Source organism: Zootoca vivipara, chromosome 3 (assembly GCF_965207765.1).
Source record: "Zootoca vivipara chromosome 3, rZooViv2.hap1.1, whole genome shotgun sequence".
Taxonomy (NCBI): Eukaryota; Metazoa; Chordata; class Lepidosauria; order Squamata; family Lacertidae; genus Zootoca; species Zootoca vivipara.
Window position 1 is genome coordinate 92079264 of NC_142586.1, and position 27346 is coordinate 92106609.

The 27346-nt window shown below is 41.2% G+C and overlaps 1 protein-coding gene across 2 annotated transcripts in view; it reads right to left on the reverse strand.

Annotated features, from left to right (window-relative positions):
- Window positions 1-27346, reverse strand: part of SPATA17 (spermatogenesis associated 17) — a 79801-nt gene that overhangs the window by 20582 nt on the left and 31873 nt on the right. Inside the window, exons 7-9 of one of the 2 annotated variants that reach the window (XM_035111349.3) lie at window positions 20275-20472; window positions 15430-15578; window positions 7022-7154 (exon numbers count right to left, since the gene is read on the reverse strand). In XM_035111349.3, coding sequence (XP_034967240.1) covers window positions 7022-7154; window positions 15430-15578; window positions 20275-20472 — 480 coding nt within the window. Of the gene's footprint in view, window positions 1-6907; window positions 7155-15429; window positions 15579-20274; window positions 20473-27346 lie in introns of those variants that run through there. The other variant, XM_088666683.1, reaches the window with a different exon arrangement.

Below are 27346 nucleotides of genomic sequence, written 5' to 3' on the forward strand. Positions count from 1 at the left end.
ACTGCTATTAGCACTGCAATCCAGACCACAACACAACATACCCAGTCATGTCTCCCTTCTCTGTTGCTGGACCCAGAATGTGGACCTTCTTCACTGGGGAGAGTTCAACTTGTCCCTCCTTGCTGGCCTTCTGACTTAGCATTAAAACCTTCCTGTTTAGGATGACATTGGTCTCCAGCAGATAGATGTTAATGCTTGCCAGCCATAATTGTTTATGATCTCCCTCTTTGTCTTTTTACTTTGTTTTTATTCTGCCTTTTGTTTTTATTATAGTTCATGGTGCCTCTTACTGTGGTTATTTTAAAAAAGTTTTATTGCTGGTCTTTGTTGGCGCCTGTTCTTTTTGTATATCACATTTATATTGCATCTTGCTACTTCTGTAAGCCGCCTTGAACTACATTTTAAATAAATTACAAATCCTTCGTTCATTGACAATCACATATTTGAAGCTATTAGATCAAATTAATTTTAGCACAGTGCACTTTTTGTAGCATTCAAAGAAACAGTGACGGATATACAACAAGCACAACTGCATAGTAGTTCATGGGCAGTTACCCTGGCACAAAACTTGCTGGAGACCATAGCTAGAGGGATGGGTCAAAGCTTTGCTGGCTAAAACCACTTCCTGGTTAACTTCCTTGTTCACAGATGACAACAAGCTTTAGCACATTTTGGTGCAATCAGCAGCACCCAAATAACAAATCTGAATAACTTTGGGAAGAGGTGAGAAAGAGTTTGCAGTCTGTCTCTTTTGGGAGGTCTCCAAAAATTTTCTTGTTTGTTAACAGAGCTTCAGTCTTGTTAACTATACATAAACTCTGCCACCCTGTAATCTCAGTAAAGAATTGTGTGGAAAATCTGCAAACTCTTTGACTTAACTTAGCAGTTATTAAAAGGCAGATTTTCTTCCCCTGTGGAAACAAGCTATTTGCCTGATTAAACATAGAAGATGGGTAACACAAGACATTTATCATGCAACAGACAAACGACACAGGATTGCTAGTTAGACAGTTTAATAAGTGCCATCTAATTCTTCTCTTCAGACTATATTTATTCTTCAAAGTCCAATAACATTATCAAAGGACGGCATTTTCCCACTGAGAAATTATAGAACTAAAAATAAGGTTTTTATAAAATATAGAACTGGTTGCTTGACAATCCCTATTCAAATACATTAGAAAGTGCTGACAGTGCCTTTTCTCATGTAAATAACTTCACTGAATGGCTCGATTTTTTTTTTCTAGTCGCTACTTGAAATCATTCCTTCTGAATGATTTTCTCTGAGCCACCTTCAAAGGAGTATTGTTACATGGTTCTTTTTGCCCCCACATCTGTTCACACAGGCAGGAATCCAAAGGTGCCACTGCACATGTGAAAGGCACTTCTGCTTTTATCGGCATGTGTGTACTTATTTTATTTCAGAATGAATTTTGCCATATGTTCAAGGTTTCCCCAAGCAGTGTAGTAAAATGTGTATGATGTTTGTTGATTCTACCTTGCAGCTTCATAAATCCACTGTGCCACATCCCATTCCAATGCAAATGGTCTCCCAACCCTCTTGAAATGCTTTTCAGTGGCTCAGGGAACAATAATTGTAGAATTGTAGCGTTAGAAGGGACCCTGAGTATCATCTAGCCCAACTCCCTGCAATGCAGGAATATGCAGCTCTCCCAGACGAGGATTTAACCTACAACCACCTGTTTCTGTGATTTTTCAAACTCTACAGTATCTTTTCTGAAGTGAGGTGGCAAAAACTGTACACAGTATTCCAAATGCAGTTGCACCACAGTTTTGTATAACAGCATTATGATACTGGCAGTTTGATTTTCCGTTTCTTTCCAAATGATCCCTACCATGGAAGCTGCATTCTTCACAGCTGATGCACACTGGGTCTGCAACTTTATCAGGTCTTGTTCCTTCTAAGTGACCACCAGTTTAGACCCCATGAGCATATGTGTGAAATTGAGATTCCACCCTCTCGACATGCATCACTTTATACTTTTTTATACTGAATTGCACCTGCCATTTTACCACCCAACGACTCAGTTTGGAGAAGTCCCTTTGGACCTCTTCACAATCCCTTTTTAACAACCCTGAACAGTTTAGGACAGGCATGGCCAAACTTGGCCTTCCAGCTGTTTTGGGACTACAATTCCCATTATCCCTGGCCACTGGTCCTGTTAGCTAGGGATGATGGAAGTTGTAGTTCCAAAACATTTGGAGGGCCAAGTTTGGCCATGCCTGGTTTAGGATCATCTGCAAACTTGTCCACGTCACTCCTCACTCTACATTGCTTATGAACAAGTTGAAACACACAGGTCCCAATACCTTTCCTTGGGGAACTTCCATTTCTGCAGCCCTCCATTGGGAGAATTGTCCATTTATCCCTGCTCTCTATTTCCCATCACTTAACCAGTTCCTGATCCACAAGAGGATCATTAAAAACAATTAAACATTGATAGAATTAAAACTACATATATATGCATAAACAATCTACTAAAACTATCCAAATAATTACAATAAAAACAGCATGGCACCAGTCCTTTCATTAAAAGCAGTTAGTTCCTAAAGCCTGTTGAGACAGGACTTACCCTCACAGAAGCCATGCTGGTTCTGCTTCAGCAAGGCTTGTTCTTCTATACGCTTGGCGGTTTTATCTTTAACAAGATTTTCCGCCAGTTTTCCCAAGACATTAGGAAAGCAGATAAATGTTATTTTAGTTTGGCACTGACAATGCAAAGGTAAAATGTCTTTGCCATTATCAATGGAACTGTACCAGTTGTGCATAGCTAAATATTTTTCTTTTCAGCCTATGCAAGGAACTTGGTATCTGATTAATGCAACTGGCAACTCAGAAGAGCTTTCCCCTTTCTTGATACCTAATTAATTGCCAATATTAATGAAATGAAACCATTTTAAACAAACAGCTAGACTGGCTGTTTTGCAGCATGCTTGGATCATCAATTCACATATACAGACTTCTTCCTGAAATTGCAGTAGGATGGACTGTTGAGCTTGAAAAGCATATTTTATCCCAATCAGTGTGCAAAAGTAAAATTATCCATAACTAAGCCATGTTTCTCTGCCGTACAGTTTAGCTGTAATGATCCCCACACACTGCACTCACACATCAATTATGATAATCATAATCACGGTCGTTAAGCTGAATGTTCATTATTATCAGGATGCTGGTGACAGCAGATTCAATCATCGGGTGCAATGGGCAGGCAGTCACAGTCCCACCCAAGTTTCTGCAGACAGCGTTGTGCCACATTAAGCCTATGATGTGTTCCACATCCCACTCCATTTCAAAAGCTGCAGACGGTAAAGGTCAACTTTATGTTCTGTGCAATATGCTTAGGTTCTCTAAATCAATTCTTTGGAGTACTGGCTATTTTTATGCTTTGTAGATAATAAAATTCTATTTAGGGCCAAATATGCATGCACAAATAAGGAAAGAGGCACACATCTGTGTTGTAAGTCACCTATAATAAGGCAAACAGTAGAAAGCTCTACAAAGAATGCCACTTCCTTGTTTTCAAAAACAAGGACATACCAAAAATTACTGCCATTAAAAGCCAGGTGTCTTAAAACGCATACAAAAACTAATTCCACTTCAGATTAAAGGCTGTAGGCTGTAATTTCTGCTTCAGTGAATATTGAGAGAGTGCAAGTGTTCTGACAACTGAAAGATTAGTTAGTATATCTGATCGCTTGTCTGTCCAGTTTCATAGGATCTATCAGTGTTGATTAAATTCATAGCATCTGGTGGTTTCTGAATCCTGAAACTTCGCACTTGTAAGGGCAGTATTAGTCATTTGGAAGCTTTGAACCAAGGAAAATACTTTCGTCAAGTGTAACGTCTGAACAAAGCACATTATTTTACCTTAAATCTTTCAGATATATAAAGTTGCTGGTTCATCTAAGCTTTAAGTTGATTTATAGTGATTTTAGTAATTTACTGTGTAATAATTCTGCTAGTGCCTTGGAAATATGAATATATGATCTTTGCCAGTGGTCTGCTATCAACTTCGCTGCATGGACACAGCAATACTATGCCCCTCCATCTGAACTATGCCAAAATAGGCAACAAATACTGAACCTAGATCTGCCACCACCTTAGCAGCAACCACTAGTATGGTCGTACCACTAGTTGCTCTCTTGCATGTGCACCATGTACTCAACTGGTGACAGAGAAATAAAAGGCTCCATCGCCTCCGTTTGTAAAGACATTGTAGCTCTATGTTCATTTTGGTTCAAGAGACAAAGTTGCGAACATGGATTTGCTAGATCATTTCTATCCTAAATCAGACCTGTGACTCAGGCCCAAGTCCTACTTTAAAATCTCTGCTTGGGTTCACAAAGAAGCTCACAATGCTATATAAAAAAAATCGAAAAAGAAATATAAAGCTGTAACTTTTAACTTAATCACAATTTCCCATCATGTCAGAACCACAGGTGTGGGGAACTTTTGGCCTATCAGATGTTGCCCATCATCCCTAGCCATTGACCATGCTTGCTGGAGCTGATGGGAGTTGTAGTTCAGCAACATCCAGAGCGCCAAAGGTTCCCTGCACCTGGTTTAAACAAACCACAGTTCTCCGAGTCTGGACAAAATGGGGAACCACAGCTAGCTTAAGCGCAAAAATGGCTTTCAATTTTCTCATTGTAGGTGGAAAAAAGGGAGAGAGGGAAGTACAAGTCTCAGCATGGCAGGAAACCATGGTATCTGTTACATCTGAACTGAACCAAAGTGTGCTTAATCTCTTCTTAGGCTACACTTATTATTGTGTTGGTTCTCAAATTATGGTCTGACACTGTAGGAATGAGTCCTGTGTCTGTGTGTGTGCATGCCCCTTTTCTCTCTCCTGGTCTCACAAGCTCCTCTTCAATTAGTTATTTCCTAATATGATCAAAGCATAGTTTGCTTTTACGTCAAACTGACAAAACATGGGTTACACATGCCCTCCAAACCAAGACTGCAAAACAGCTTCAAACCATGTTTTTGCAATTTTAGTTTGGAGGGCAAGTACAAAACACAATTTTACAAGTGAAACATCAAAATTTGTTTTGTTCAGGCCAAATTACAATTGAAGTACAGCATATGCATGGTGGGGAGGGAGCACGTAACCGCTGCTCTTCCCTATAGCATCAAACCATGATTTAGCATGGCATCTGAATGAAGCCACTATCAATTAGGTGACAAAAGCTGCAGTTCAGTTCACATTAAGGTTGCTTAAATCACATTGATTTCTATGGGATTTGAGCTGCAGAACTGGAGCCCAAATAAGTATTTTGCTGCTATAGACTAATGCAGCTATGAACTAAAGTGGGTCAAAAGGTCAGTATCCTGGGCAGCAATTATTTGAATTTTATCATCTGACAATGTAAACTGTTAGCGTATCTAGTAGGCTGTAATCCCCACCTCAGGATGCTACAGACAAAATCATGTGTCAAGGTAGCAGAACCCAAGTGTGCAGAGCAATTTCTATGTATGGTAGTTTCTTTTAACTTGAGTCTACAGGGAGCTTACATAAAATCAGAATTTTGTTGCTTCCCCAAACTGACAAGAACTCAGAAAAGCAGCTGAGAAGCAATTGTTCAATTGTTTTCTTTCCATTTCATGCTTTGTGACTGATGATCTATATTAGTTCCGTTTTTAAACTTTTGACATCCTATCCCATATTGAATTCCTTCCACTGAACAGCTATTTATACAATGTTAAAAGTTTTGAGAAACATCAAGGCCTGTAGCAAGAAATTCTGAAATGAGATTTTAGCAAATCCGTCAATTCTGGAAATGTCTGAAAATAGCAATACATTTTCAGTCATGTTTAGTCGGAAAGAAAGTAACAGACAAACTATTTTCTTCTCTTGTTGTTATTGAAAGATTCCACCATTATTTTCTCCTTCTTTGCAATACAAACAGGGTTGGGGGGGGGGGAAGGTAACCCTTATTTTATGTGATCCTCACCGGGAAGGAAGCAATTTAGGTCCCCAACAGAGGTGTCGGTTCACCATTTTTTCAGGTGTGTCTGTTGAACTTTGCTGCCATTTGAGGAGGTGGGTTCTTCTAACCCTGAATGTAATCAAGAACAACACAAAAACCCCTAATATCTCCACCTCTTCTTCCTTGCTCACCTCGGCCAGAAAGAAACACAACTGCAATTCTCCTCTTCATCTGACCCCTAACTTCTTGTCGACTTCTTAATCACACTATTCCTTTATATAATAGTATGGCAATGTTATCAACAACTGTGATTGCCCTATGCCTGTTTTCTTTAATGTATTAACAAAATATGTTTGAAACTCTTAATAGAAATACAAAAAAAACACAACAAAAACCAGGGTAACATTGTTGCATATCATTTTGTGAACTGGACTTTTATCCAGTAATCACTTATGCTGTGTGTGCATGCATTGAGGCCCTTCTCTTGCTAGACTTCCCTGTTCATTTCAAGGCAGTGAAATGTTAAGCCTTTTGGTACAATCTCAAGAACTGGTGTAAAGCGTTGAGCACCCTCATCTTTGGATGTTCTTCAGTGCAGAAAACGGAAACTACCGTACCTGTCTTACAGAATGCAGCCCTAAGGATAATACTTTTTAAAATACATTATTGGTAAGTGAAAGTTTTAATTTCATTATGTCAAACCACCGTGTGTGTGTGTTGTGATGTTCTTAATTATTGTGTACAATTGCCGCACTTATTATGTTCCTTATTGCCTTGAGTAGTAGCAGTAGTAGTAATAATTTTTGAGCATCGGGTTTCAATAATTAGGGCAATGTTTCTATAGCTTTATATTTAACTGATTTTTAACAATTTCCATTTTTTCTTTTTCTTCGATATACAGCAGAGGAGTTTCGGTTCATATTTTACTCTCATGAAAGCACTGTATAGTTTCCCAATTCAGTGAGCTTTTATGTCATTTCAGTAGAAATTGATTTAGTGGAGTGGATCTGATTGATTTTGATATTTTTAAGAAGTCTACAAAGCTTCGCTTTGGTTTCCCAACATAACTCACCTTATTTGTTATCCATTTCTCTGGGTGTTTTTCCCGGAAGTGTTTGAGCCCGTAACTCGATTGACCATATTTACTTGCTCTTTGGATTGATGGTACATACGTATCAACTCTGTGGCCTGAAAATGGCAAAAACCTAAAAGGGGAAACACATATATGTTTATTTTATATATATTTTCATTCTACTAGTACAGGTCATATAAATCACAAGGGAACTGTACAATGTGGAAAGCATTTGTTTCAGTGCACAACCATTTTCTGCAGCCATAGTCTATCATTGCTGTTACATAGTTAATGAATGCCCCCCTTTACTTCTCCCCTATGCCTTTCATTTTGCATAGTACAGCTGAAAGTAAATTACACAGGAGCTGCTTTATAAAAACTTCACCATCTCAACAGAAATGATGGCAGGACAGGCAATGACCCATTTGTGCAGGGATTATGTTCCTGACTCCCATGTGTGCCAGTAGAGAGCGCAGAAGCCCGCTCCGCCCCACCCCCATTGTGCCCCCTTTTACGGCCACTTCCGGCTCACCATGATGTGCGTAAATCAGCCGTTGCTTGTACAGCCTATTCTGGGGCCAAATGATTCTTCAGCAACCAAAAGACAGACTGGCATAAAAATATCACCCTTTGCAAACTCAGGGATAGCTTATTTCGTTTTCTAAAGCTTTAGACCAACCACTAGAGAGAGCTGATTTGGCTATGTGCCATGTGCTTCAGTTACTTCTAGTTTGGACTACTGCACTATGCTGGTGATGAGCCGGCCCTTGAAAAGTGTTCCCAACTTCAGCTACTTCAAGATAATTACAAGGGGTACCTTGGCTCTCGAACTTAATCCGTTCCGGGAGGCTGTTCGACTGCCGAAACCATTAAAAAACCAAGGCATGGCTTCCGATTGGCTGTAGGAGCTTCCTGCATTCCACCGGAAGCCGCAGAAGCTGCGTCAGACGTTTGGCTTCCAAAAAAACATTCGCAAACCGGAACACTCACTTCCGGGTTTGCAGCATTTGGGAGCAGATTTGTTCGACAACTAAGCCATTTGGGAACCAAGGTGCCACTGTATTATGAATGCTGGATGCTGTTCCTGAGTGGATCAGAGGCAGAATGGGGGTGGAGAGGTTGAGCTGGCTGAGAAGGGATGCAACTCAGTGGCCTTAGCATGCAGAAGGTCACAGGTTCAATCCCTGGCACTGCTGGATAGGACTCCTGTCTGAAACCTTGGCGAGCCAGTCAGTGTACACAATACTGATCCAAAGCAGCTGGCCACCCAGGCATCTCCCCATTTCCTTCACTAGGAACTAGGTCCTGGTGGGGATTTCTCCCGTACCTCATCTATGGGTTCTGGAGACATGAACAGAATTCATTTTGTATCAAACTCCAATAAAACATCAGTGGTAAGCAATGAAACTAGCCCCTGTCTTCAAGTGGAGGTGCAGGAAAGTAATCTGGCATCAAGAAAAGTTCTTGCTAAGGGGAAAAAGTTGGTTATTCAATGAGCATCAACCATAATAGTGTACAGTGGTACCTCGGTTTATGAACACAATTGGTTCCGGAAGTCTGTTCATAAACTGAAGCGAACTTTCCCATTGAAAGTAATGGAAAGTGGATTAATCCGTTCCAGATGGGTCTGCGGTGTTCGTAAACCGAGGTGTTCTATAACCAAGGTTCCACTGTACTGAGAATAGGAGCCAACTCTCAGGGGTTGTGGGGGCTTCGGACCCCACAATAAAATATTTGAGGGGGCAAGGCCCCCACAAAGTTGATGGGCATTTCCATTCAAATGGTATATGTGGGACTGTGTCATGTGATCAATTATGCACTGTGTCATGTGATCGGTTATGCGGGGCAGGGCGTACCTGGGCCTCCAAAATATTTTATTCAAGTTGGCACCCTTGGTAGTAAGAAAGGGTAATTACGGTGCTCCCTGAGAGTAAAGGCATTTATGAAAAAGACTCTGTGGATCACACCCTAAATTGTTAGATGACTGTCTGTACCATGAGGCAAAAATGTTATTGTTCCCAGATATCAGTAGGCTAAATCAAGTTTTCATTTCCCCCAGATGCTATATTGAAAAGTGTAAAATGGAAAAAAGAAGAGGCCCTTTAAAAAAGATAGGAAACATTTATTTTCTTTTTCTTTTTGAAAAGCTTCCAATAGAAAGTTTTTAACAGTCACGTACTACTTTTTGTGATGCCATCTAAAAAACAACAACCATTTTCTTATTTTAACTGCTAAATTCTATTTTTAAATCCTTTACTGAAAGGGTTTAATATTTCATCAACAGTAAATTATATCAATAAACCTTCCTTGTGGGGAAACAAATTGGTCTTTATTAGCATCTGGCCAGTCAAATTGCCCATAAAGAATTCAAAACCAAGGGCTCTTGAAAATTAACAAAACAAAAGCACAGAAGTAGCAGAGCTTTAAATTATACAAAGCTACAGAAGCATGTATATACTCATGGGGCAGGTGGCTTTCATATAAGACAGATTATAGCACTTCTAGGGCTAATTTGCACATGGGATGGACATCACACACAAAAAAAATTAATGTGGCCCCAATGTCCCTGAGTATACATAGGAGTTGCTGAAAGCCGGCTGCTCCACTTACAGTTTTTATCACTTCTGAATTGCATTTTAATAGTACATTTTTCTTTTGTTCAGACATGAAAGAAAATTGGCTCTCTCCAGGGATTGGATGATGACTGAAAGACAAGGCTAGTAGCATAGGAATTTCCCCATGAATGCATGGAATTTAGGGTAGTCTTAATGCTAAGAACAAGGTGTATGCAAAAATAACTTTCTATAATAAGGAATACATTGTTAAGTGCTGTAAAACATCAAAGGCAATATTCCTGGTTTATAATAGAAATATATGCAGATTCCTTCATTTATAGGATTCTTTCATTTGGCATTTATTAGTAGAAATTCTTAATTTTATAACCCAGGAAAGCCTTGCATCTTGAAAATAAAAGACATTGAGAATAGCCCCGATTCAAGACACAAATGTTTACAGAAAGTGAAGGATTTCATGATCTAATTATATATTGTGACTTGCATTAAAATATATAATGAAATGGCTTCCATCTTGGCAGATGTACTAGGGTCTTAATATTGGATTGCCAGAGCAAAATAGCACAGGAACTGTATTTAAACCTTGAGATAGTCATTAACCCAAGCTAGGCTTTAGACCAGGCATCCCCAAACTGCGGCCCTCCAGATGTTTTGGCTTACAACTCCCATGATCCCTAACAGGACCAGTGGTCAGGGATGTTGGGGATTGTAGTTCAAAACATCTGGAGGGCCAAAGTTTGGGGATGCCTGCTTTAGACGTTCATAAAGTACTCAGACCTTCCTGCAGAAGATTTGTGATTAACCTCAAGTTTCAGGAGTGAGCTCCTGTCATTTTAGAAACAAAACTGCTTGAAAATTGCAACACAAGAGAAACCAAATATAAACAATTCTGGTGATGGTGTACAGCGTCATTTACAGCCTAGCAGTGTGTTCTGTGGTCATAGCAAGATGGACCTCAAGGAAACAAGCTAAGATGGAAGGTTACAGGGTTTACTTAGTGGCCCTCAAAGAGAGCAGTTCAGTTTTGTGTGAGAGACTCCAGCATTATACCTCCTGCTCTACCAGTGGTCTCTTTCCAGTGCAAGACTGGAAGACTGAACTTGGTGGATGTACAAGACAAGGCCTGAGTACCACCCGCTGATCCAAAAAGTCAATCCTTGTCCATCAGGCAAGCTTGCTGGTTAGTTTGACAACTTGTCTCATTGTGTGAGGATTCTGCCTAATGGTCAGTCCCTTAGCTTAGCCCATGCATCTACTTCTGTCCCTTCTGGGGCTTGATTGCTTACTTGGAACTTGAACCACCACCTGCTTTGGACTGCCTCCCTGCTTCTGACCCACTTGGATTGACAGCTAGCTTCTCCTGGGTCCCAGATCCCAACTGTTTGGAACAGTCCTTCTCAACCTTGGGACTCCACATGTTGTTGGACTATAACTCCCATCATTCCTAGCCAGCATGGCCAGTAGTCGGGGATGATGGGAGTTGTAGTCCAATGACAGCTGGAGACCCAAGATAAGAAAGGCTAGTTTAGAAGCTAAGGCCTAGCACTCTGATAAATACCAGTGTTTCTCCTAAAATAAGACACGTCTTATATTTTTTTTCCTCCAAAAAAACACACCACGGCTTATTTTCGGGGGATGTCTTATTTTTTCAAGCGGGAGCTGGCAACAGCATGCTGCACCGAGCCCCGACCCGGTGAGAGCCGACAGCAGCGCACCGCGCGGGACCCATTGAGAGCCGGGGAGCAGAAAATAAAAATGGCAAGGCTGCCCTTGTAACAAAGCACAATAATAATACTGTGAAGCTGCGAAGCTCAGCGGGGTTCCAGCCCTTCCATTTGCGTGCTGCTGGGGAGCGGAAGAAACGCCGTGATCCAAGGATCCAAACGCATCGGTGGAGCAGGAAGCAGCCGCGGAGGCGGCTGTGAGAGGAGCGGTGGCGGAGGGACCGGCAAGAGGCGGCTGCAGGGGAGCTGCTTCGGGGAGCACAGCGCAGCGCGAAGAGCCTGGTGAGAGGCAGCTGCGGCTGCAGGTGAAGCCCGGGATCTGCGTGGGCGACTGGGGGCGAGCGCCCTGAGTGCTGTGGCGGTGGCGAAGAGGCGCCCGATCAGCCCGCCTCTCAGCTGATTGGGTGCCTCTTCGCCACCGCCGCAGCGCTCAGGGCGCTTGCCCCCAGTCGCCCACGCAGATCCCGGGCTTCACCTGCAGCCGCAGCTGCCTCTCACCAGGCTCTTCGCGCTGCGCTGTGCTCCCCGAAGCGGCTCCCACTCCTGCAAAACACGGTGAGGCGGCCGCGGAGGAAGTGTCGAGAGCGCCCAGGAGCGCGGCTGCAGCGATGGTAATCCCAGGGGCTGCGGAGGTGGCTGTGGGCATGCGCCAAGCCCCAAAGCACGGCGGTGGCGGCGGAGACGGCCACTGCGAGTGGCATGAAAAGAAGAAGGTCACCAGCAAGCGCGCTGTTGCCTCTTGCCGGCTCTTCCGAAGGCGCTTAAATGCCTTCCTTTCCTTGCCAGACCTGCTCCCCCACTACGGCTTATTTTCGGGGTATGTCTTATATTTAATCAACTCGTGAAAAGCCTGCCATGTCTTATTTTGTAGGCACGTCTTATTTTAGGAGAAACACGGTATTTTCTTTGTCTGGGTTAATGACACGCATTTACTGATGGGACCATTGTCCTCACCTGAAGGATGTTCCTTAGGGGGCATGAGGACAACACCAAGGCCCACCCACTACTGGCCGATATATACCATGAATGAGCACATGAATGCTCTAGAGTGAAGCATGGACTGTGCAATGTTATGTGTTTGCTATTTGGCTTGTATGCCTGTTAGGTTTATTACATGTAGTCATTTGAGTATCAGGTATTCTTCGACACTTGGCCAGAAGGCAAACTGTCACCCCAAGGGGTAGAAGAATCAAATACCATTGCTGAGCACCCTGGTAGACTGCTAAGGATGGCCCATGGACCTGTATTCATTCTATAGGTTGAAAGTTTTGTGACCAATGCTAGAAGGAATTGTGTTGAGCCCTGAAATCTTTTAAGGAGAACACAAGATAAGAGCACATTAATGAAATGGTACTGCGTTAGCTGGAGCAGCACATGCACTAAACTATAAAAAGTGTCTCATTTTTGAAAGCATGTATTAAATGTTATTTAATTCCCATCCCTTCCAAGACAACAGGTCTAAGTCAATAGGTTTTTTTCAGTTAACTCCCCTGTGCTAGATATAAAGGCTAAAAAAAGAAAAGAGAAAATGAGTTAGGTTGTGCTTAAAGTGCCTCTCAAGAAGTCATATCTTTAAGAATTATTATTTAAAAACTTTACATAGTCTTACACTGGCTATATTTCAGTTACAAGGGTTGTTTTTGCGCTGCCTGCATTATGTTTTCTGATATAACACTAATAATCATTGGGCTGTTTGGGTTTTAATCCCAGTCTGCAGTAGAAGTAAAAGCATCAGACAAATGCTAGCCCACTTCTCGTATAAAGCAAAAGTAATGAGACCTCTTCTTTGCGGACACATTCTAGAACTTCTTAATTATATACAGACTTATTATCTATATCCCCAGTGTTATAAAGTACCAGAACTTCATTAGAAAAATTAAGCTGGAAAAATGAAGGCACCACTTTGTAAATTTCCACTGGAAATTAGCTAGAAGAGGCAGAGGAATACTGGATCAAAAGAGGGTAATCATGCTTAACTGTGCCCTAGAGCACCCGCATGTATAATACGATTTGCACAGTAACTACCTCTCCTATTACTGCTTGTTTGGAGTATTCTGTGTTAATGGGGTTAGCTAATTTAGTATTTTAACTTAAAAAGGCTCTGCTGATTAATAAATGTTGCACACTGTGCTAGTAATTAAAATAAATGGAAGAGTTACAAATAGAAGTTGAATTGTTAAGAAAACATTATCTGAAAATATATGATAATCCCTGTTTATCATAATACAATAATAGTCCAGAAAATATGCAAATTGCTAAAGTTGCAAAGCATCTGACAAACTAGACATAACTTGAAAAAAGTTTTAGATGTGTTAGATTTGCAAGGAATAACATTCAGTGCCTGTTTTCATAAACTGCCCATGCTCTTCAAACTTGTAAATGCACATTCCAAAGCTCAAAACACCCTGACTAAGTGAGGGCAACACATAACCAGAAGCCAGTTTCCATAAATGCATCTTTTGCTGTATCGGGGACAGTGCAGGGAAAGGAGTTCAGTGCATATGATTCCCAGAACTGGATGTATATAGTTCCCTACACTGGGTTAGGAGCCACTGGCACAGTGATTTGACAACACTGATTTCCTGTCCTGGAGGGCTGGTGGATGAAATCCAGGTCAAGTGAGCCCCATGGGTAGATTTAGGTTTCCTACACCTTGAGATCAACCGTATTATCAAAAGTGACAGTGTCAATAATATTTTGAGTTGCTGAGCACACACATTTCCGAGCACAATTCAAAGTGTTGATGTTGACCTTTAAAGCCCTAAATGGCCTCGGTCCAGTATACCTGAAGGAGCGTCTCCTCCCCCATCGTTCTGCCCGGACACTGAGGTCCAGCGCTGAGGACCTTCTGGCAGTTCCCTCGCTACGAGAAGCCAAGTTACAGGGAACCAGGCAGAGGGCCTTCTCGGTAGTGGCACCCACCCTGTGGAATGCCCTCCCACCAGAGGTCAAAGAGAACAACAATTATCAGACCTTTAGAAGGCATCTCAAGGCAGCCCTGTTTAGGGAAGCTTTTAATGTTTGATGGATTTCTGTATTTTAATATTTTGTTGGAAGCCGCCCAGAGTGGCTGGGGGAACCCAGCCAGATGGGCGGGGTATAAATAATAAATTATTATTATTATTATTACATGAATCTGTCTGTGGGTAGGCCACCTATCAAACAATTTGGGCGCTGTAAAACCTTCTAATTCTTCCTTTACCATATAGTCATATAGTCATAAAAGAGAGAATGATGCAAAGTTGAATTCCGGCACTTCCAAGCCTGGTACTTTGCCCGCACAGCTCTTGTTTTAGTTACTAACGCATGTTTATTTCAGTTTAGTAAATGAAACTTGCATCTATGCTTGCAAAACTGTTGTTGGAAGTCTCGGCCAGCCATACTGACGTGAGCATATGAGGGGTCTATTAAACTCCCTCAGCCCAATCTTATCAGGTAATCTTTATATTCAGAGTTTAGTCTGTTAAAGGAAAACATTCCAGTTTTCAACTACTTTTCTAATAGGCAAATTGCCTTGGCCTACAAGTATACTAAGTTTCAATGTCCCAGGTGGTGTGGAATTACCTTAATTATTTCTCAGATGCAGCCACAGCAAGGAAGCTATTATTGAACCATGCTGGGGTGGGGTTGGGCAGGTACAGCCTGCTGTGAAAGCTTGCACGTATTTGGGGAAGAAGTAAGAAGCAGTGGAGTTCTCTTCTGGCCAGGAGTGTCTGATTTGCTTGACTAAGATCAGGGCTGTTCAGTGGCTTGTCATCTGAAGCGGCTAACCTAACTACTTAAGTGGGATTATTACAGAATAATAGCCCAATCCACAAATCAATCAAGATGAAATGGACTTGGTTTTAAACCGATTTAGCCCCATTGACCTCAACTCAGCTAAACAAGCTTAAATCCAAGTATTTCAGCTTTCCTGGGTGAATAGATCAGGGCCTAAGACATTTGAAAATCTTGGTCCACGAAATATGATGCTTAGATAGACTTATGCTTAATGGCTGCTTTTCAACTTTTCAGAATCAACAGCTTTTTTGAGTCTATCGAGCAACAGTAAAAGATATAAAAAGAAGAGGCACAGTGAAACGAAAACAGGAGGGGAAAGCAAGCAACTTACACATCATCATGTACACGGTTTCTCCACTCTTCTTGTTTAATTTTTTCTCTGGCAAGCTCCAGGGAAACGTTTGAAGCTGCCACCTGCAGAGATGGATCCAAAGGCTTATAGCGTTGCTGCAACACTTCAACAGGATCACGAAATGGGCCCTGAAAGGTACAGGAGAAGACATGTGTTCTGCACTGAGGCTGTTCCTCTTTGCTTTGATTTTTATAAGCAGCCTAGCACTGATGTCTCTGCATCTAAGGATAGGCTTGTTTCTCTCTCGAATCTTGATGAAAAGCTAGATTTTATAGTTTTTGGTCCTTAGCTAATATTGTGATAATTTTCTACAGATTAATAAGTGAGCTTTTATCAGACTGTTATTATATTAATATAATTACACTTTTGCTGAGTTATCACAAACAGAGGAAGAAGTGATGAATCATATCTGAACTATACCATTCTAGACTTAGCAGGGGCTTGTATGATTGAACATGCCTCCAAATTATAACAAACACACACAATCATGTGAGGGAGAAGAGCCTTTTCTATGTTAGTTTCTATGTGGATAAATAAATTGGGTGCTGGGTGGGAAGAATTTGCTATATGATCTGCCATCAACAGTCTGAAGTGCCCCAGACATAGAAATGTTGACAAGCTAACATGTTTGTGGGAACCCAGACCATAGATATTTGGCAAAGGAAAAATCTATCCAGTGTTTTTTAAAAGGGTTACACCACCTCTTGCCTTTAGGTAGTAAGTATGAATGTACCGTACATATCATTAGCACTGTAACTCAATACAATTTACAGGCAGCTGACTTTTGCTGAGTTGCCAATTACAGCTTGTTTTCCTTTTTACCACTGTTGTTCTAACACTGAAGTAGTGAAACTATCTCACCCAAGAAAAGGAGGTGGGGGCAACAATCCTAATCATGCCTCTTATTCTGAAGGATCTCTTTCTTTAAATAGGTTATCACTAACAAGCCACAGCTGGAGTTACTGCAAGAACTGAGTGAAGACTGCAGGGCTAATAAAAAGAAATGATTCACGCCTCATTTATGTTCACTTATGTTTTACATTAATAGAAACCAATAATAGGAACCAGTTACCATAAAAGTCACGGACCGTAAATAACACAAATGGCAAATAAGTATCATCTAGTACTTTTCACAGCTGGACAGAAGGATTGCTATATTTGAAAGTTGTTAATGGATTTTTATTGGAACTTTACTTTTTAAAGGCACAGCACCCCAATTGCAAGGTCTCCTGAAAAGAAGCAAGCAAGTGATCATAGCAGTTATTCATTGTGCCAGAACCCCCCTCCTTCACTTCCAGAAGGGTTATGCCAAGAATAAATTTATTTTATTGGGACCACTACAGAGCTTTTAAAGGTGTGAAAAAGAAATTAAAAAGTTTATTAGGATTCACAGGAGTAATGAGTGCAATCAAGTAATTGACTCAAAATAATGCACATTATTTGCTTATGCTATCTAGAAATTTGCAGTTAAAAACATAAAATGGGGGAAAGAATTAACCATTATCTTATCTAGGTGACGATAGTCCTTAAAGCACAGAATGGGGATTCACTGTAAACAGGAAAATAGAAGACTTACGTTGTTTTCCATTTCAAAGTTCTCACTTAATTCCTACCATCTTGCACCCCTGCTATGTTTTGCTGTTACCGTGCTTTACTGCAGAGGCATTTAAGTGCATAAGGAATTGCATTCTGTCATCAAAATACAGCAATCTCCTTATGAGTCAGGGATCTGATGTGCACAAAACTGTAAGTTCTTTCCCCTTAATATTATGAAAAAGGGAACCTCTACACACAGGAAAAGAATGCAGAGTGGTCTCCACTGGAATGAATGGGGAAGTCCATGCTTACAGTAGCTTTTGATGTGCAGATGTTGCATACAATTTACATGGTGTAAATGTTGTATACAATGGCATTCTACTTTAAAGCAATTTGCCCCTACACATGTAGTGGATGGAGAGGCTAGGACTTTGGGATCATAGTTGATAACATGATGATGTCAACCCTACAGCTGTTAAATCTCACTTAGGGGGTCATTAAAAAACAACAACAACTAATATCATAATGCCATTACCCCAAGCTATGATGTAACCATATGTGGAGTGTTGTATACAGTTGTGGTTGCCTCACCTCAAAAAAGATATTGTAAAGGTTCAGAAAAGAGTAACCAAAATTGTCAATAAAGTTCTAAATGATTTTTCACGTAGTGGAGAAAGTAGGTAGAGAAAGCTTTTTCTTAACCTCTCATAAAACTACCAATTGGGAACCATTGACCTAGAGCAGGCATCCCCAACCTTTGGCCCTCCAGATGTTTTGGACTACAATTCCCATCTTCCCTAGCCACTGGTCCTGTTAGCTAGGGATCATGGGAGTTGTAGGCCAAAACATCCGGAGGGCCGCAGTTTGGGGATGCCTGACCTAGAGGATAAGGCAAACAATGACTACTCACTATTACTGTAGTCACTGTATGAGCAGGATTTTGGAATATGGTTTGGTCCAGAAAGGCTCTGATTATGCTTTGGAGGCCAATTTTGGTAACTCAGCCTGAGGTCTAACAACAGTATCTGATCCATACAACTTCTTGCACACCAAATGAGTGTACTATCCTGAATGTTTCACTGCATTTATGGATGATAACTCAAATGATGCAAGAACCTTAGCATCTGATCCTATTCTGTTTGTCTTGCATAGCAGGCCGTAAGGGGGAAAGGAGAGAAAAAATAAAGCAATGTAGATGTTCTTAATTACCTTTAATAAAGTGACAACTAATTTCACTATCTTTGTTATCAGTGTTCTGTAATTCTAGTTAATTCTGTGATAAAAGTCAGAGATCTGACAGAATATATATCAACAGTATGAATATATGTGTGTGTGTGTTACACACACACAATATTTTCCCATTTGCTGCCTGAGAAAGCCAATGGATAGTTAAATGTTTAGTCTGAAAATTTGACATGAATACAAACTCTTGTTTTAACACTCTCCTTGAGCACATTTTGGTATCTTAACACTCACATGGGGCCTAATGTGTAAGGTGCATAAGTTTAATGTCAAATGCTGCTGTCACCGAGTACTAAGTCACAAGGATGGCTAGCAATTATAAATCCCTCATTGTCACACCACCAGACCACTTTGAGAACAGTGCATTCTGTTGGATTTTCATTCCAGCTGTTTCATCAGCTCAGACCAATGTCCTTTCCCAAACATACACCTCTAAATTGTGTTGTCCAGGGATTTAGCCGTGTGACTCCCATTAACATCAATGAGAGTCGCACAGTTAAATCCATGTACTGTACTTTGAAAATTTACTCCACAGTGTACATCCCAGGGCACTGAAAGGATTAAAGTATTATACAGTAAATTCCCTCTTCAATGTGCAGGGAAATAAGTAGAAGTCTTCTCTTTGTTCTGAAAGGCTTTCTTGTGTAAGTTTCTTTGTCTGTGTCTAAACTGGGGGGGGGGGTGCTCCAAAGTAGCCTAAACAAGAGAAACTTAGCAAATCAACACATAGTATATCTGTACTTTGGCAAATTGGAGGCTAGTGGAGATACTCCATCTACTCTAGGGAAGAGCCTAATTGATTTTAAATGGCCACTAACTGTTATAACCAATTTCAGTGAGTTCACGTTTGCAGCAGGAAGTAGTTCCAGAAACAGTAGGATTTCCGCTTTGATTTTAAAATATTAATGAGATCTTTACACAATATAGGTAAAGATGTACTCCTTAGAAATGTATGTTGCCTGTTCATTCTTCTACCCTGGTAAATTGATCTTTTAGTCCAGGCATCCCCAAACTGCAGCCCTCCAGATGTTTTGGCCTACAACTCCCATGATCCCTAGCTAACAGGACCAGTGGTCAGGGATGATGGGAATTGTAGTCCAAAACATCTGGAGGGCCGAAGTTTGGGGATGCCTGTTTTAGTCAGTGGAAATTAACATTGCAACTCAGATCAGCATCAAATGACATTCTAAGTGAACATTGTGTGAGTGGGAGGAAATAAAGAAAGATGAAATTGTCATCACTTCCGTTATTTTGATTCTGAGATTGAAAATGGTACTGGACAAAAACAATCTGAAACACTGATGGGACTCCTTCTAGGTACTGGAGATAACTCAGTTTTGTGAAACCTTCACAGGGCACGCAGAGCTCAGGGCACTGAAGGGACTGTCCTATGCTATGGAAAGCCCCACCAAAGAATGTACAGTGGTACCTTGGTTCCCGAATGGCTTGGCTCCTGAACAAATCAGCTCCCGAACACTGCAAACCCAGAAGTGAGTGTTCCAGTTTGCAAACGTTTTTTGGAAGCCGAATGTCTGACACAGCTTCCAATTGAGTGCAGGAGGCTCCTGCAGCCAATCGGAAGCTGGGCCTTGATTTTCGAACAGTTTCAGGAGTCGAACGGACTCCTGGAACGGATTAAGTTCGAGAACCAAGATTCCACTGTACTCATAGCCGCCTCTGTGAGCAGGGAAATGGATAGTCCATTCTCTTCAATGCTAGTTCTGTGGTTTAAGTATGTGGAACTTTCTCCCACAATGAAATGAATGTAAATTCCCATTCCCATTAAGGTTGATTAAACCAGATCTCCTGAATAAAACAACACTTGCAGCCTGAGAGCTATTATAGACAGGGTATGGCTAACATCTTGCATTTTATGTGGCCATTTAAAACACATGGTCTCTCATAAAGATGGAAACAAAAAACCTTTCAGTCATTTCATGAATGTTTGTCCTAGAATAACGGTCAAGAACAATGAAATCAACGGGATTAAACAGATTTAACACTCTGTAGCTGTGGCTGATATTGGGAGTTATTGATACACAATACCTGAGGTTTTTGTCTCCCAATAGGAGGAAGAGCTGGCTCTCGTTGGAAGCCAAATGAATCAGAATAAGTATGCCAGTGGAGATCGACAGCATCCTTCTTGACCTTTTTCTTCTTGTGCCTCAAAGGTTTTGCTTTCCTTAATTCCAATTCCATTGGATCCGGTGATTTCCTGTAGGGCGAGTTGTATATTCCTGCAATCTAAAGACACACCACCATTTATGTGCATTGCTTCGAAATTTCTCTAGTTTAGATAGCAAATCAAACAATGTATCATTTATTAGATTATTTTATAAATTAGTTATTACATGCTTTCAGAAGACAAGCTCGCCAAGAAAGCTGAAGATGATGGAAGTGTAACACATATCATACATACTTATTTTAATATTTTATTGTTCATATATTGTTGTACACTGCACTCATATTTTACATGATGGTGGTATAGAATTACTGTTATAAATAACTAAATCACTTGGGGTTTTTTTGTGTGTAAAGAGTTTTGTTTGATTTTCAAATTTCTTCCTGCAGAGAACCTTTTCCATGTTATTTGCCATAGAACCCCTGTAAAGCTCCTCGAAATGTGTTGAAGATTCAAACCAGACAACATTGGGTGATATCCAATGTTAGCTGCACTTAGAATAGACCCACTGAAATCGATGGAATTAATTGACTCAGGTTTCATTGAGTAAGAGTACTACCCTGAATTTGAGTTAGTTGGATATCACCCATTGGTACACCAACTGTTGTATGCTCTGAATTATTGACACAGAACCACAAATATATCCTGAATGCTGGATGCCGTCCCAGGAACTGCATGCACAGCACTGCTTCTGTACATTCAGTTTTCAATACAGCGGGGGATGCTGCTTCCATGTGGTTCTTCATATGGCACTACAAGCATACCCCAAAACCTGCATCTACACATGCCACCACAAGGGGTTGGGAGAGCTGTGGGTTGTGTAAGTCATCTAATCGGCACAAAGAAAATTTTTAAAAAAGGATTATTGGTGTGTTGTTCCAAAAGAAAAGAGCCATTTTAGAACAAGCATATCGGCCTGTTGAAACAAGATTTATGCAGGTAGCACAATTATCTTTTTAACTGTTAAGAACTGTTGAATAAGAGAAATGAAGAAAGCGTTAGAACTGAGCTGAAGCAGATGTAGAGTCAATGTTTATATTGTTGCATCTGCTGCTGATTTCTGGCTCCTAGGGAAACTTAAGAGTCCAGCTTCTCATAATGTATTAACCTCTTGGGAGTGAGAGGATTGAGTGCTCCTCAATTAGCTGTAATGCATTTTTCATTAGTGTGTCCCACAGGAAAATTCAAACTCTTAGTGTCAAAAAGTTAAGCAAGCTTTTATTTATCTATATCTATATATTGCTGTTCAAATGTATAGAAGACTCCTATATGCAGAGAGATAATTGGACTGGAAGATTGGCTGTTTATTGAATGGTAAGGGCATAAACTCGTTAGCTTTTAATTAAGGGGGAAATGCTCCAACTTTTGGATCATTTTGTCTTTACCTGCCTCTTTTTGAGTTCTGTGATATCCTTTTTGCGATTGGCTGACCAGAACTCTATGCTACATTCTAAAAGTAGTCATACCGTAGTTTTGTATATAGTCACTATAATTCTGGCCATTTTATTTTCAATCCATTTCCTAATGACCTAGATATAGCAAGGAATTTGCCTTCTTTACCGCTGCCAAAAACTGCACTGATGGTTTCATTGAACTGTCTATAATGACATAAAGTACTTTCTCCTTGGGTTAGTCCTTACCAGTTGACACACCATCAATGTATATACTAAATCAGGAGTATTTTGTCTCGATGTGCATCGGTTTGCTTACACTCAACCTAATTTCCCATTTTATTGTCCATTCACAAAGTTTAGAGAAGTCCTTTTGGAGCCCTTCTATATCTTCTTGGGTTTCAACCATCATTTGGCAGTCTTGGGTGCTTCATTGTTCACCCTTGACTCCAGATAATGAACTAATAATTTAAACAGTGCCAGTCCCACTACAGATTCTTCTGTTTACTTTGCACCACTGTGGAAAACTGTCTATTTAATCCTAGTCTGTCTATTTAATCTATTTTCTGTTCCTTAACTAACTGCCAATCCATCAAAATGCCAATCCTCATATATAATGACTGTTAACAATGCTCAGCAGACTCTGGTTAGTGACATTGTCAAAAGGTATTTAGAAGTCTGAGTAAAAGTGTCAATCGGACCATTTCTATCACTAAATGCTAAGTGACATTCTCAAAGAACTCCAGGAGGTTTATGAGGCAGGGATTTCCTATGCAAAAGCCATGCTCATTCTTCATCAGCAAGGCTTGTTCTTCTATATTTAAGAAACCTAGCTTTATATTTCTATTCCTGTACATTCATTTCCAAGTTCTATCCTGTCACCACTTGAATATCATAAAACACTTAGGTCATCATCTCTAAGGTATCCCTAGGAAAAATCACCCCAAACCAAATACTTCCCTACTCATATCCCCTACCTGTGCAAAACTGATTAAATAATTGTTTAGTGGTCATCTTATTATGCCCAGAAAAGATGGGGTTAGGATAAAAATAAGTATACTTTTAAAAAAACAACAAGAATACAGGATGATAATAGGAAAACTGGTTTCTTCTAAGTGATCCTTGGCTTTAACCTGTATTTACTTTCACCTCCCATACAGCTACAAGGGTATATACAGTAGTAGTGGTATGGTGTCCTGCCAACACTGGTGTTAATGTTTTGAGACATGACCAGCCAAAATATAGCAGCTTGTGCTCACGTTTAATTCAATGAGAGTTATTCTGCTGAAACCAGTAAGACTTAAAAGTACTCAACAGTACCTGGGTGTTACCCTTGTTTGTACTGCAGTAGGAGAGCAATCAGGATGCTCCATACTCAGCTCCAATTTTGCAGAACAGTAAACTGCATAGCTTTATCTGAACATACAAAAAAATGTATGCATGAACAGACCTAGGAGTTCCACTATAAATATGCCCCTTTTGGTTTAGCCCAGGCACCCCCAAACTTGGCCCGCCAGCTGTTTTGGGACTACAACTCCCACCATCCCTGACCACTGGTCCTGTTAGCTCGGGATCCTGGGAGTTGTAGTCCCAAAACATCTGGAGGGTGGAGTTTGGGGATGCCTGGTTTAGCCTATGGTGACAATATATAACCAGTTTCCTTGCCATCCACCCATCTGCTCCCCTACCCCATCCATCCATCCAAAAAAAGAATTGGGAATATAAACTGACTGGGGTTTATGCTCTCAAAAACCCCAGGGTCATTTCCAGTATCTTGTTCGTTCATTTTGATCACCCAGTATACCCAATTAGAAAGTCATCGGTGTTACTTTAGCAGGGTATCCAATGCTTGGGTGACTTTTTTTTTTTAAGCGTGCTTTCCAGCTTTATTTCTAAATAGTACTATAGGTTATTCCCAACCCCAACCCCATTTCAAATCACATCTAGTCTATGGAGAGCATGACACATTTTCCTGTATCCATGTTCTTCGCAAGTGTCTCTCGCAAGGGCCTCTGTCAAAGCTGGCTTTCTGGGACTTCATTTTCAGGAACAATTTTCTGAAGTGACAAACACTATAGGGAAATCTGTGCTAACTGTTAAAAAACCTACAACTGAGTTATTTGCAGTACTGTCATGCTAACTTCCAACTCAATAAGACCAAAGAAACCTCTGGGGGAGACTCTGCTAATAGCTTCTTACTGACCTCCTTGCAATACGCCCTTCTGCTGAATAGTGGCCCAGTGGTGAATATGGCAAATGAGGTGTGAAAGCTCTCTCTCTGTGTGTGTGTGTGTGTGTGTGTGTGTGTGTTTCAAGGCTATGATTCTGACTCGCTGTAAAAAGGAAAACTGAGCTCCACAAAAAACTCTCTCTGCTCTCTTGCCCTGGAATTCTTTTCTTCATCAGGCCTTCCACCAGGGAAACCCATGCATGACCCAGAAGTATTATTAATTTTGCCAGATCCCAAGCATAGGAGTGCATGTGCCATTTGTTACGCAGCCACCCTTAGCATTACATTAATATTTTGAATCATTTTCATTTCTAACAATGTATCATTTTTGCTTTCTTCATATAATTTTTAATCTTAGTAATTGAGAATGGCATACAGAGGGCAAAGAGAAAGGTTTTGCTAGGAAGGATCAAGTTCGTGAATTATATGAGTATCACATTAAAAAACCCCAAAAAAACTCCTGGTATTTTTGTTCTACATTGAGCCGTCACCCACACTCTTCTAATTTTCTTTTGATAATAATCCAGTGTCATCACTTAAGGTGCATTGCTACTGTTGCATTATTATTATTATTATTATTATTATTATTATTATTATTATTTACAGATTCCTGCTGTCAGATGCACCATCTACAAATGGTATCAGGCACCCACCTAAATCAGCTTTCCAAACTACAAGTAATCCCTTTCCAATGCTTCTGAAATCAACCCCCCCCCCAAAAAAAATGCTCCCTGTAGATTAACTCCTGCCAATAGCTCCGCAGCTGCATTCTGGACCCACTTTATTTTCTCAGCTATGTTCAAGAGTAGTTGCACATACAAGGCACTGGTAAAATCTAGTTGAGAACTTGCCAAGGCATGTATAATGGTGGTTAGATCTTACATATCCAGGAAGGGTGCAGTTATATATATATATATATATATATATATATATATATATATATATATATATATAGTGAATTTGGAAGAAAGCATTCCAAGAGAGAGTTCAACCTGGGATTCGATATCGGTGTTGGGCAGAGAGCACAAGTCTTCAGTGACATTGCATGACAACCTGATCACTAGATCCTTTCCCTAGCAAAGTACTAGCTTGTTCCTTGAAACTTTTTGTGTGCATGTAATCTATTCTACTTTCTTTGTGAAACACACACAGAGACAGAGAAACAGAGAGCACATTTCTTGAAAAAAGAAACCATAAATATAGAAGCATGAAGGAGAGGTGTGAAAGAAATATTTGCTGGAAACGGAATTGCTGAATCAACACTGACCAGTGCACTTCATCATAATTATCAGGACATACTACTGCCAGGGGATTTATAAAAAATCCCACTCAGCAAATAATTGCCCTGCTGTTAGGAGATAGTCAAGAGTGTTAACACACTGTCACAGTCCAGCATTTAGTAAGATATTCAACATTCAATTACTCTTGTGGGGAACTGAAAAGAAACATGATATTTTTTCCAGGTACTGTACTGCAGTTAATGCTTCCGTAAGAATTCCAGTGAACATTCCTGGTAATGACCAGATAGAGGGGAGAGCTCTGGGGGTCTCTCTCTCTGTCAAGAGGGGAAAGAATGATTTGGAAATCTAAATACACATACAGATACTTAGAAAATATTGCAAAAATAAAGAAGCGAATGATTCCATACAGTGTAATAATCTCTTTGTTAAAAATAATACCAATTTCTTTTAATTACAATCAGATGTATGCATTTCGGAATGGCATGACCAAGGATCTATTATAGATTAGCCTCAAAGAAGAAAGTCCATACTTCACTGTAGAATTTCTAAATCTTATTCAAAGATTTAAAGAACCCACAAAAGAGAGCCTTTTGTTAAGATTTTGCCTTCTAGCTCCCAGTTTTGAGGGAGCTTGATGCTAACAGGACAATCGGGTAGTATTCAGTCAAAGCAGATTGGACCAGGCCTTTGGACAGCTCTAAGAGTTGTCAAGACAGCTGCAGAAAATGTTGTCTCTAAAGGGACTTATAGCCAACTGAAGCCTCATGTAGGCTGACTAGAGTTGGTTTGTGGTAGGTGCCATCTTTCTGATGGAGTTGGCTGGGTGGTTAAAGGGCCCTCCTCTTATTTTGCAGATAGTGGTCTTCCAGGATATCTTAGGACAGGGGTCTGCAACCTGCGGCTCCGGAGCCGCATGTGGCTCTTTTACACCTTTGCTGCGGCTCCGGAGCGGATACGAGGGGAGGAGGCGTCCGAGCCATGCGCCGCCTGAGCCGTGCGGCGGCGCCCGCCACGCCCGCCAGACACTTGCGCGGTGCCCACCGCCGCTGGAGTACACAGCTGCGGTGGCGTGCTGTGCGCCTGCGCCTCGCACGGTGCCCGCCGGAGTCCACAACTCCGCTGTGCGCGTGCACTGTGCAAAAAGGACGCAAGGTGACGTTAGCAGCCCGGGGAGCGTGGTCGGCCCCCTCCCTGCATCAGCCCCTCCCCGCCGCATTTCTGCAGCCAATAGGCTCACGGGGGCGGCGGCGGAGTTTTTTTTTTTTAACGGGCGCGCTTCTTCCCGCCCAGCAGCAGAAAAGGCTTGCGGGCTCAGAGCGCGTGTTTGCTGCTGCTGCTGCTCCTGCCTGCGGCCTGCCTGTGGCCTCCTGCCGGCCTGGTCAGGAGATTGAGGTAGATGTATTAATCAATGGGTTGATTCAATATGAGGAAATTTTATAAGTTCACTTGATGGGAGCAACACACATGAAACCATACAGGTGTCCTAATAAGGGAGTCAGAGTTTTGCCCATTCCCAGTAATCAAGGCAGCCCAAACTCATAAGGCAGTGGTTGCTGGTGCCCATTCCCAGTACAAGGCAGCCCAAACTCATAAGGCAGTGGTTGCTGGTGCCCATTCCCAGTAATCAAGGCAGCCCAAACTCATAAGGCAGTGGTTGCTGGTGCCCATTCCCAGTAATCAAGGCAGCCCAAACTCATAAGGCAGTGGTTGCTGGTGCCCATTCCCAGTAATCAAGGCAGCCCAAACTCATAAGGCAGTGGTTGCTGGTGCCCATTCCCAGTAATCAAGGCAGCCCAAACTCAAAGTTATTTTTATAATGACGAGGATGACACTGGGCCCTCATTATTAATTATTATTTACATCAGGCACTGATTATGATTTATGGTACACTGGGGCCCTGATTAATTTTCTATGGCATTTTGGGGCATTGATTATTGGGCATAGCAAATTTTGCTATGGGGCCCTCTGATTTCTAATTACATCCCTGTTTTGCGGCTCCCAGTTTATTTTTTTTCTTCGGAAACGGGTCCAAGTGGCTCTTTTTGTCTTAAAGGTTGCAGACCCCTGTCTTAGG